This window comes from Eubalaena glacialis, chromosome 14, assembly GCF_028564815.1.
Source record: "Eubalaena glacialis isolate mEubGla1 chromosome 14, mEubGla1.1.hap2.+ XY, whole genome shotgun sequence".
In the NCBI taxonomy this organism is placed as follows: domain Eukaryota; kingdom Metazoa; phylum Chordata; class Mammalia; order Artiodactyla; family Balaenidae; genus Eubalaena; species Eubalaena glacialis.
This window is the reverse complement of record NC_083729.1, coordinates 25,879,568-25,891,983: the sequence shown is the minus strand read 5'-3', so window position 1 is coordinate 25,891,983 and position 12,416 is coordinate 25,879,568. Positions and strand designations below refer to the sequence as shown.

The window sequence follows — 12,416 nt, the reverse complement described above, 5'->3', positions numbered from 1 at the left end:
ACCAACCCTTTATCCATTCCTCTGTTGATGGACATTTAGGTTGCTTCCATGTCTTGGCTATTGTAAACAGTGCTGCAGTGAACATTGGGAAGCATGTATCCTTTTGGACCATGTTTTTCTCTGGGTATATGCCCAGGAGTGGGATTGCAGGATCATATGCTAGCTCTATTTTAGTTTTTTAAGGAACCTCCATATTGTTCTCCATAGTGGCTGTACGAATTTACATTCCCACAACAGTGTAGGAGGGTTCCCTTCTCTCCACACCCTCTCCAGCATTTATTGTTTGTGGATTTTTTGATGATAACCATTTTGACTGGTGTGAGATGATATCTCTTTGTAGTTTTGATTTGCATTTTTCTAATAATTAGTAATGTTGAACATCTTTTCATGTGCCTCTTGACCATCTGTATGTCTTCTTTGGAGAAGTGTCTGTTTAGGTCTTCTGCCCATTTTTTATAGCAACTTTATTCTGATTTTATTATTTTTTTTCTGCAGGTGGTAGTGATGGTGGTGGTGGTTGTTTCATTCATTAATTTTTTAAAAAGTAACTTTCGTGGACTCTATATGTGGAATTTGTCTCTCTCACAGTATTTGGCTACTGATGTATCTCCTTAGCTTTTAAAAAATTCTTATTTATATTTTTTACCCTGGCTTTCTAGAGTTCACCCCTGTGTCTGCACTGCTTAGTGCTTAGCTACTGTTTGTTTGGAGGTTGTGCTTAAACATGTTGAGCCTGTATACCTTTCACCCTCTGCTGCTGGATTGTGTATGTTTTGGGGAGCACATATGAAATTTTCAAGTTTGCCTCCTTTTGCTTTCTGTTGGATCTTCTCTGGTCTCCGTGTGCATGTGTGGAGGTTTCCAGTCAGCCAGGGATGTGTAAGAGCTTGGTGTCTCTCAGGTCTCCACTTACCCTTGTGCTTGCTCTCACCCTCCCAATTACCTGGCATTTGGCGAGAGCTTAGGGCCTTATGGACCTCCCCTGCACACATGTGCTGCCTCCTGTTCAGCCAGGGCACCATCAGGGCATCTCCTCAGAATATATGAATTTATTCAGTCCCTATATGGGTCTCTCCTTTCCCAGACCTCCCTGTTAGATTTCTAGGTAGTCCTCAGGTTTGCGGCTTGCCTCAAATGATATGGTAATTTCAGGCTACAAAAGCTGCAGGATTTTCTGTTTCCTGCTGGGTGTGGGTATTCTGCTCTCTACTCCAAATCAAAGTCAGTTTCCTTCAGCGGTGAAGCTGCTGGTTTTCACAGGCAATCTCACCTTGCTTTCACCATAATGTTGGTGGAGCAGGGGAGGGAGGTAGAGTCAGTTCCTGGTAAGATGCCAGACTTCCACTGTTCTTCCCAAGAAATCAGTTTAGCTTCCTTCAGCGGTGAAGCTGCTGGTTTTCACAGGCAATCTCACCTTGCTTTCACCATAATGTTGGTGGAGCAGGGGAGGGAGATAGTCAGTTCCTGGTAAGATGCCAGACTTCCACTGTTCTTCCCAAGAAATCAGTTTATTTTTCATGAATAAACTCTTCTCACTGTGTTTTTCGCCCTTGGTTGATGTCCAGAGCACAAAATGGTTGGTTTTTTTGACAGTTTTATAATTGTTATTTGAGGGCGAGATTTTATACTCCTTCACTAGGGAAGACCAGCTTCACAACTTGGATTCTAAAACCTAGGAATATTACATTTCAAAGCCAAATGCTCTTTTCTCTAAGTCATGCTCTGTGGGGATAGAGAACAACAAGCAATTTTTGAAAAAGAGAATAACAAAGGGGTGGATGGATGAATCTTGATTCAGAGCTTAGATTTCTAAGTAGTATTAGACTTTTACCTCTGTATAGATAGTTCAGACAGGTTAATTGAATAGTTTGGCGGCTGTTATGGAGAGGAGACGTGTTGTTTGCTCAGAGTGAAGCAACTATTGTTGACAAAGTACTTTTCTTGTAGTATTCCATACTTTGTAACAGTTTTATGAAAAGGGTATTGTAATTATGATCATTTTACAAATAATATAAATTTTTAGGTTGGTAACTTACCTATGCTCTCAACATTTATTTGTATGTGATAGAGATAGTACTTGAGCCCATTTCTTCTGACTTCTTGTTTTTTATACTCTATATAACTGCTTCCCTACTATGTCATAATTACTTGCAGACTCTTTAATGATCTTAGTGTATTTATTTATGTAGGTAGTACTTGAAGTTAGAACAATTCATAACAATCTTCTTGAATTTTTACTAGAGCTCAAATTCTTTTCTTTCATATGATAATCACTCTTAACTTACTGAAGAGCCCCTATTCGTTCATGCAGTTGTTAAGCAAAGTGGTAAGAATCAGAGAAAGAGATATCCCATGGCAGCTTCCTCTGCCAGCTTCCTCTTTTTTTCTTACTCCATAGATGCAGATTCTGCCCAAGAAGCCCCTGCATTGCAGAGGGACTGGAGATCTGTATGATCTGTTTATTTCGCAATTGACAAGGGTAAGGGGGCCTTTTTGGGGGAGGCGCTTGGGTGCCCTGAATTTAGCTTTATGAAGCTGAGCTAACATTTATTTTGGTAATACTTAAACCTAGTATTTTTACAGACCCTTTTATGAATTCTGTTTGTCCTACATCAATTAAGTGCCGGATTATCATATTAAAAAACATTTATTACAATGATTTTTTTAAAAGTCCTGTTTAGAACAAGTCAGACAAACATGATTCATGCTTCTAAAATTCCAAATCTGGGATCCTTTAGAATATAAATAATATTGAATATATGTAAACAAAATTTCACTACAATGAAAAATTTAAAAGGTCTGTTTCTGTAGCCCGTCACAGTTATTCTTAATTAATCTGCTCTGTTCCTTTTCCATAAATCTTTCAATCTATAGAGTGAAAAAGGGACTTGTGGATATGCCATAAACATTGTGGATGGGCGTGGTGTCTTTTTCTTGCTGCTAGAAATTAATATCTATTTCCTTGAATTCTATGTCCACCCTAGATGCCAGTGAAATTTGAGTTGTATCTTCAGACTGTCCTGTATCTGTTTATTAGTATAGGAGTAAGGTGCATTTGGTGAATCTTACGGGAGCCAAGATAAGTTTTGTAGGTCTCACTTGGCAGGTTTATAGAACAAGTGCCAGAAATGGTGGTATTTATAATCGGATAGAATTAAAATAAGTGAGGAAGAATTTAATACTCTTTTAAAATTACAGAAGCATTGGGCAGAGATGATTGTAGCTTTTATGGGTAGTTGAGAAGACTTGACTTGGTGTTGGTTTGATGGGCTTATTTTTATATTCGAGGATATTATTAGTAGTAAAATAGCTTTGTTTACCTAAAGAAGTATTGTATATTTCTGTAATTTAAGTAGATATTTTTAGTATTCTGTACCTCATATTTTTAAACGGTTTTCTTTAAACATTAATTTATAGATTTTAAGAATTCAGCAATATTATGTATATTATCCATTCCACTATTAATAAATGTTCCACTTTTTAGTGCCAACACATTGGAAAACTATTTTTATTCTTATATTTCTTAAATGACTTTTTTTTTTTTTTTTTTTTTTTTTTTTTCTGTTTTCTTTAAGCCATAAGGATGAGTTTACCATTATTCCTGTATTGGTTGGAGCTCTGAGTGAGTCAAAAGAACAGGAATTCGGAAAACTCTTCAGTAAATATCTAGCGGATCCTAGTAATCTCTTTGTGGTTTCTTCTGATTTCTGCCATTGGGGTAAGTTCTAGATTTTAACATTTCATGGTAGATATTATGTACTTGTGGTTAAAGGTATCTTTTCATTCTAAGCTCTGATTTTCAGTTCTTTGTCACTTTCCGTGGAAAGTTTTACTTTTAGCAACAATGTTTAAAGGTGAATAAAAAAAGTCTTTTGGTCATTTAAAAAGGATGAGATTGTAATAGGGGATTATGGATACATTTCCAAAGGCGACTGGTATAATTGGATTCACACTGTGAGGGCATCCTTGCTTAGACACTTAGGTTAGTGGGAGTTAAGATTTTTTAACCCCATTTCCAGGTAGAGTTGTGGGATAGATTCTCTGAAGTTAAATTTTTGGTGGATAAAACAAATGTTCTTTAGACCGTAGAAGAGCACTGTGTGCTATGCAAGTCCTTTTCCACATTTCCTTTTTTGTAATTAGTCTTTTCTTCTTTCTTTTTTTTCCTTTGGTGCTTAATTTTTGCCCATAGTTGCCATCAGTTTAGAGCTACCCTCCAAAGGTTGTAACATGTTAGCTGTTAGCACTGTGGTCTAAATTGGTAATGGTTCATAAGGGTAAGGACTCCTAAGAGATTTTTGTTATTATTGTGAATTAAAAGAATAAGGAAGCTTCACAGTGAATAGATCATAAAGGAAGTGAGACATTTATGGATGCCTTGTTTAGTAAATTTTGTTTTTTGAATTCTTTGGATGCAATTTGTTCTCATTTATCCATTACTGTTGTAGAATATTTCTGAATCCTATTCCTTTTAGGACATCTCTTTGACTCATTTATTTTAACGGTTTAAGGATGCCATTATCTGTTCATTCTTCAGTTATTTCTTTGATTATAGTAAAAACATAAGGCACAACACCATAAATTTTCAGATACAGAATGGCCAGAAAAACATCCTTAATGAGATATAGGGAGCCCTGGCTTTTACATGTCTTATCATTGATTGCCGGAGTTGATTCAACATTTATCAGGCCTGGATAGGCTGGTTTCTTCTTCTCTTACCTCATGCTGCACTATGCATGGCCTTGAGATTTCGGTTCAAGAGAACCATCCTCCCTAATGGTATAGATAAGTATTTCTGTTTAAGGCACTGATTTCTCACCTGGGGCTGACTGTCCCCCCAGGAGACATTTGGAAATGCCTAGAGACATTTTTGGTCATCACAGCTGGGGTGGGGAAGGAGGTGGGGATGCTATTGGCATCTAAGGAGTAGAGTCCAGGAAAGCTGTTAAATAAACATCCTACAATGCACAGGACAGCCCCCCACATCAAAGCATTATCCTGCCCCAAATGTTGATAGTGCTCAGGTTGGAAGCCCTGGATTAGGGTATGCATGTAGCTCTGCTACCTTGTCAAACTCCTTAAGAGGCTCTCAGGGTTCTTTAATAACGAATCTATTTGCTAGTTGGTTTGCTACCTTTGGCAGAAGTTATTTTTTATGGATATAAGTATATTACTTAGATCTGAGTAGGTAGATGCTTGAAAGAATTCTTTTCTTGGGAACTTTGAAGTTTAGTAATAAAACTAGGGAGTATCATTATTGAAAAAAAGGCTATTTTTCTTAGTATTATGAATTTGTGTTGATAATAAAGCATGTTTTAGAAATTAAAAGTTCCTGAAGCATGTGTCCCCTCCCTCTTCACTTTTAATTAAGGCTCTTATGAATCATTTAAAATCACTTTTATGATTTAAATAATTCGCTCCCCTGATAGTGTTCTTCAGGGCCCTCCCGCAAGGTTGGCAGGACGTACAACCACAGCATAAATCCACATAAAACATGAGTAGATGTTTTAATATTGCTCTTTTATGTGGACTCATCCTTTTTACCTCATTGATGATTATAAAGCAAATCCTAAGCCACTACTATATTTAAGTAGAATGTTGAGAGAGAAAGATGAATTTTGTCTTATATTCTATCTAGGTCCTCAGAAAATTATTTAGGCCATTTGATCTCCTGATTTCTTGAAAATTTTGGAATTTAAATTGCAAGATAGAATTTTTTGGTGATAATTACAAAAAAGAACTCAAAATTTCCAGAGGTTGATAAATGTTAGCTATGGGAATCATCTAGAGACTAAAACATATTTATATTTACATTTGGTGATTAAGTAATGGAACTTTTCCAAGTGTTTATTTTTTCAGTATGACTATCACTAACAATACTCATTAAGTGCTTACTTTGTACTTATGGAAAGCACTGTACTAATTCTTGTTAGGAAATTTGATGGAGGTTTGGGAGTAAGTGGAAAGAGTTACATGGACACTATTCCAAAATTGTTAGACTCCTTTCTACAATAGTAATAGTAACTGTCATTTTTGTAAAATAAGCTTCATTTTCTATTTTATATGCCTGTTGAAATAATATGAATCATTGGCTAGTTATGGGTTAAACTGTGGTTACTTAGAAATTGTTTCATATTTTTCAAATTCATGCTTTAGTGGCATTGGTCATCTTTCCTAAATTAATGAGGGGTATATTTCCATCTCAAAAATCTAGCTTTCTCTCATGACAATAATACTTAGTAGTTTCTTCTTCTTGTTTTAAAGATGCTGTGCAGATTGATCTTACCATACTAAATAATGATGACACTGAATTCTAAGTCATTTCACAGGAAGGATTCATTTCCTCAAGTACTCAGAGATCTTAGAAGTTTCATTGAGTTAGGCTGTTAACACACTCCACATTTCTGAATAGCTGGTTTTTGAAGAAAAATCACTTAATTGATTATGGTACAGTTGATCAATTACATATATACAGTGGAATTTTTTTGTTTTTGTTGAATAATAGAGTACTGGCAGTGACGACATCTTTCATCTCTAGTGGTCATTTCTCTTTATATAATATAATGTCCAGCTTCTGTGGAAAATAAAATGAGAAACTTGATGATAGAGACAGTTAGGAGACCTATATGTGTGTAACTGGAAGGATTTTGCCTTTGTCAACCTTATTTGTTAGCCAATGTCCATTATAAGAATGACTTTTTTTTTAAGGGTATTTTGCTTTAAAGATGTTCATCTTTCAGATACCATTTAGCTCTTATTTAGACTTGAAAGAGATATTAGAGAGAGAAAAAATAGAAAGATTAAAATACTCTCAATTTTTCTTTTTGGGTGAGAGAAGCAAAGGGAGAGTTGGGAACCTAGATTCTATTGTGCCCTGTCTTTCTATCCCCTCATTTGAATCACCCCCGCCAACCCCCTGCGTTTCAATTCCTGCCTTTTATTTGATCATTAGGGAGTCCAATAGGATGATGTTTCCCTGGTAACGTTTTAATGATCCCACCTCTTTTCCCCTTTCCTGCTACTATCAGGAAGAGTGGCATACATTTGCCGCTAGTATTTGACTTTTACCATGGTGAAGTAATGTTGTCCCCATACTTTGTGTACTTACCAAGTTCCACATCCTAGAGGATGGCTCCATGTAAGAGGATTTTGTCTGGACCTGTTTTAGTTTTTCTAATTAGTAGAATTTTTATTCTATTTTCCTGAGTTTTATTTTTGCTCTTTTCCATATATACTGTTAATATTTGTGTTTTCCTGATCACCCTGAACTTTATACTTCCAAATTTAGATTATTGACAACTTTCATTAACATAACTTTCAGTTAACTTCTAAGAAGTTTCTGAATGAAACTGGACCTAACAGAAATTGATTCTTTAAAAGTGGGTTCATGCTTCTATTTAATTTTCTTTTTAAATGGTAGTTTTAAGTTCAAATCAGTTTCAATAAATTTATTTGGTAGATGTTAATGATAAATTATATTATTTTGTTAAAATATGAATAGAGTTTACACTACAGTCACTTCAGCAGTTTTGGATTTTTATCTATAAACTTACATTTGTCTAGGTTTACGTAATTTCTTTTTTATAAATATGTGCCACTTATTAAAATTGGCATTCTCCTTCAATATTTATAAAATTTATATCTTTATTCAGATTTCTAGTTTAATATATATTTACACATGATTATTCATGCATACTCTTCTTCCTTTCTGTTGTTAGTCGCTTGGGTCTGAGGGTATTACTATTTTCTAAATATTTAAATTGGTTTGAGTGTAAGTTAGCTAATTCCTGAAATATATCTTATTCAGGCTTTCACATTTGTCTTCTCAAATATTGGTACATACTGATTTCACATATTTAGGGTTTTGATCTTTTACAAGTTTGAGATAAAGCCAATAATTTTACATTATAACTAAGACTTCAGAATGAAAGGACTATAGTATTTTGCTTATAAAAATGATTACCTTATTTGAGCTACTTAGATAATATTTTCTTTATGAAGTACATTTTTTCTTTGGTAGTGATGTCAATTATGAGTGTCCCCAGTTTAGGTCCTTAGTGTACTGTGGTTTAATAGTCTATCTCACAGGTTGTTGTGAGGTTTAACTCAAATATTTGAAAACGTTTTAACATATAAACATAAAGTGATTAAGTAAATGTATAACAGTACAGTTTTTACTGGACATATGTCCAGTTTTATTCCTTTTAATTGTTTATTAAAAGATTAGTCTGCCTTACTGACTGATCTTTTGGGGGCTTTATTGAACAACTTTCCAAGCTCATGTTTATTTCTGCAATCTAGTGTATAGCTTAATGTTGAGGTATTTAATATTTTTTTTACTTTTTGTTTTGAGGTAATTCAAAAGTAGTGTTGGTTCTTGTACCATTCATTGTTATGTTTGTCCTCATTAGTTGATTGTTGTGTGTTAAACAGACATCCCTGGAGCTTATTCTCCACACTCTGTGAATCCACTCATTAATCACCAGTCACCTTTGGAGATGGGAAAATTACTTACCTGTATTTCTTTTTCTCAGAAAGCGTGCTCTGGAATGGATTCACAAATGAGCTACCCTCCTTCCCTCAAAGAGTAAGGTTTCTGCTTTACAGGATTTTTTTCTTGGGTTATTTTTCCTCTCATCTTTTGAATTTGAAAAGAACTGAGGGAAGGCACCTGAAGAAACTACTGACATACTCACTAGGGGAGTTCCAAAGCTTGTGCTGCCCCTAGGGGCAGTGTCAATGGCTCTTAAAGCTAGAAAGCTCATACTTGGAGTTGAAACAGGGGCTCAAAGAATCCATTTTCCCAGTGTACCTTCTGAAAGGATAAGTTTCAGGTAAGTAATTTTCTCTTACTATGTGATATGCTTTATTCATACTTATATAAAAGTTCACAAGTCCAGTTCTCCAGGCACATAGGCAACTGTGTTTGTTCAGTTTAGATGCATAAGCTTAACTGAATGTTAGAAATATTGTAAAACAAAACTCATGAGGTACATGAAATCGTAATATATTTTAAATGAACAATAAATACTTAAAAGTGCATTTATGATCAGTGTATTGCACTAGGGTTGTCTTTTTTTAAATTTCTTGTTAAATAAAATCTTGATAAACTTTATTTTTTAATAATTAGAAACAAAAAAAATCTTTTGAACTCAAATTCCAAGTGGTATTTAACTGAACTTGTATGTGTGTGTACTCATGTGCACACACACATATATTCATACATATGTATGTATATACATTTAGGCTAGGATGATGGCAACTATTTACTTCAAATTAGATGCTTTCTTTAAGTATATTGACCAGAATGTAGTAATTTTGAAAAGTAATTTTGAAATGTTTGTATAATTAAAAATTATCATAAGACAATTTGAGCTATCATAAGTAGGATACATTTTTCAGTGTAGTAGCTTAGTAGTGTAAATTTAGCTTCTTAACTGATAAATCCTTTAACGCTTATCAAATATTTCTACTCAGTTCTTCAGCTACTAAATGCGAGGTGGCTACTAAAGAGTAGCAAAAAGTAGATAGCAAAATATTAAACATTTGCTCATTGATTTTCTATGTATATTGTCATTCTTATTAAATCACATGTTGATTTAGTATTTTAACTTACTTTAAACATTCTATGTACTTCTCTCTTACTTCAGAAGTAGTTTTTAAGTGAAAGTTACATTGAAAATGGTCCATATGAACAAGACCGCGTTTTAAAATATAGTTACACTTTTGACTTATGATTAAGGCAGGTTTGACCAACTTCAGCCGTTTGACACAGCAGCTCTGAACTTGGAAATAAATAGAAAAGACTTTCAAATAGTAAATGTCACAAAGTACATGCATTTTTCTCTGCACCTGAGAGTAGCAGTCTTGAGATAAGACAATTATGTCCCAGTCACAGGGATTATTGACAACTAAAACTGACAGTTATCACCAGAAGCAAGAAAAAGAGAATGTGTTAGTATAATCCTGAAGCAGCACAGGTTCAAAGAATATTCATCTTGATTTCGTCCAAGGATATTACTCTTATTACAGTGACAGTGAGTTAGAATTTTCTTGTCTAAGATTATTCTTTTAATTGTTTATTCATTTCACAGAAGATTTGGGGCAGCTTTATCAAAAGAACTTTGAAACAGAAGTAGAAATTTAGTACCAATGAATTGAATCACTAAGTTATTATGACAGACTTTATATTTGGCTTTGAACCTTCTGGCAGCCAGCTGGCAAATAGGAAAGATAGGGTGAATTATATAGTTCCTGTTGTTAGCTAGGAGGAAGTACATATATTCTTTAAAGAAAAACAAAGCTATACTTAACTCTAAATTTTGTAAGAAATGTCTGATGAATTATTTAATATAGGGGTACTCAGTAATAGAATTGTCACTGTTTAAGAATTTTTTTAGTGCAAGGACTGTAATGAATCTGATAGTTATAGCAACATGCAGTAATCTCCAATGTTTACCAGAAAAGGTTGTTATATTCAGAATGCAGGTAATTGTCTCAGAACCCTATTACTTGATTATAGGATATCATGAATTGTAAGATGCAATATTTATTTAATAATGGCGCTGGGAAGGGGGTGCGGGGAAATAAGAACTGCCACATTGAGTAGCTGTGCATGTTAATGTATGTGAAAAGTTAATATGTGAAAGTTAAGGAAATATGGTATATTGTAGAAAGGTGACCATCAGAGATGATTAGCATCAACAAGTTAATGAAATGTTAAGAACTGTGATGTGTGGTTTCTCTAAAAAAGGACATCAAAAGGGTGTTATAATTTTACATGGCTCATTATTTGTAAGGTGATTCTTTTAGTGAGATAAACAGAAAACTTAAAAATCTTAATTATCCAGCCAAAGAAACCTGCCTCCTCAGATGGGAGGATAATAATTGGATATGTGAACTTTGCTGTAAAATTGAAGCACAAGATGCATACTATGTGTGTATATGATTAGTGTACTCTAATACCTTCAGAATTGCATTTTGGTGAATCTTTAAAAATAAAGAATATAAAAGTAATGAGTTCTTGGAAATAAAGGCATTGCTGAAAAATAGGTTTAGATATATCTGAAATACAACATAATCAGTTGAATAATAATATGTAATTAATTATGAATATGTTTAACTTTTGGCTTTTCTTTGACTATAGTAGGAAGCAAAATTTATTTCCTGAGCCTTTTGTTTTCTACCTTCTTTTTAAGCTTCTTCCATTTTACCCTCTCTGTTCTTTGGAGAATAGCTAAACATTGAATGTCCTGTGCTTGTACCTTTGTTGAGATTTTATTGTCAGAGTAGGACTATTTGTTATATTTGTACTTCTGTGTATCCTACTTAAAGGCACTTGTATTGATTCTTTTCCAAGTAGAAAGTTTTGCAAAAATGAGATAAATTTTTAAAATCTAGGTCATAAAAATTATACAAGCCACATCTATCTCTGACCTACTTTTTTTCTTTCTTTTCTGTAGTAGAGATTAAATCTTTGCATTTGTACAACAAAAGCTAAGCTTTCATTGATTTGTTAAATTGAGATAGTTTCCTTAAGCCAAATTTTCTTGAATCATATTCTTGGCGTTTACTTTCCATTATAGACCAATATAATGTGTTTAACAATGCTTCTAACTTTTAAACTGTTTGTTTCCATAGTCTTTTGTATTGCTCGTGACTTTAAGGTTTTACAGTTTGAAATAGTTTTTAACATCATGAAACACTGGTGATATATCATTTCTTTATTACCTTCCCAAATATGCCTTTTATTTTTATGTACAAGGGCTCTTGGGAATGATTCTCTCAGAGGCTTAAGCTGTGCTTTGCCTTCCATGAGAACTGAAATTATTTGGTAAGCGCTTGCTTTCTTTTTAGCTTCTAATTTTTCCCTATTTTATTTTGTACATGATATTTGTTTCAAGGTCAAAGGTTCCGTTACAGTTACTATGATGAATCCCAGGGGGAGATTTATAGATCCATTGAACATCTAGATAAAATGGTAAGTCCTTCAGGTGTGGGGTTTTACTGCTGTAAGATTTTTTCTTTAATTTCAGATTAGTGATTCAAGACTTAATATGTTAAAATATACAATGGGCTAATAATTCTTTCCCTATCTTTAACTAAATGTGCAATATATATTTTGTAATCATGTGATATTGATTATAAAAATAATCCCTGTTCTATTAGTAGAAATTTCCTTCATCTTAATTTTATTTGATTAATTACACCTTGAATAATTAGATACAGATTTTTAGATACTATTTGGGGAATGTCTTAGTTTTAGGGACAACAGGATACTAATTCCATTACTTACTGTTAAGCAGAAACAACCATAGCAAATTCTAAGTTTATTTTATTATTTAATTATTTTTTTGGCCATTTGGGTTTTTCTTAAATGGAATTTGAATTTGTTTTAAATTAGAATTTTAAAGCAT

General features: G+C 33.7%; 1 protein-coding gene across 5 annotated transcripts in view; it reads left to right on the top strand.

Moving 5' to 3' along the window:
* The window catches only part of MEMO1 (mediator of cell motility 1), a 132,476-nt gene that overhangs the window by 108,632 nt on the left and 11,428 nt on the right, over nucleotides 1–12,416 (top strand). For 3 of the 5 annotated variants that reach the window (XM_061210538.1, XM_061210537.1, XM_061210535.1), the window contains 2 exons: nucleotides 3,576–3,718; nucleotides 11,904–11,980. In XM_061210538.1, coding sequence (XP_061066521.1) covers nucleotides 3,576–3,718; nucleotides 11,904–11,980 — 220 coding nt within the window. Of the gene's footprint in view, nucleotides 1–3,575; nucleotides 3,719–8,534; nucleotides 8,835–11,903; nucleotides 11,981–12,416 lie in introns of those variants that run through there. The other 2 variants (XR_009703718.1, XM_061210536.1) reach the window with 2 other exon arrangements.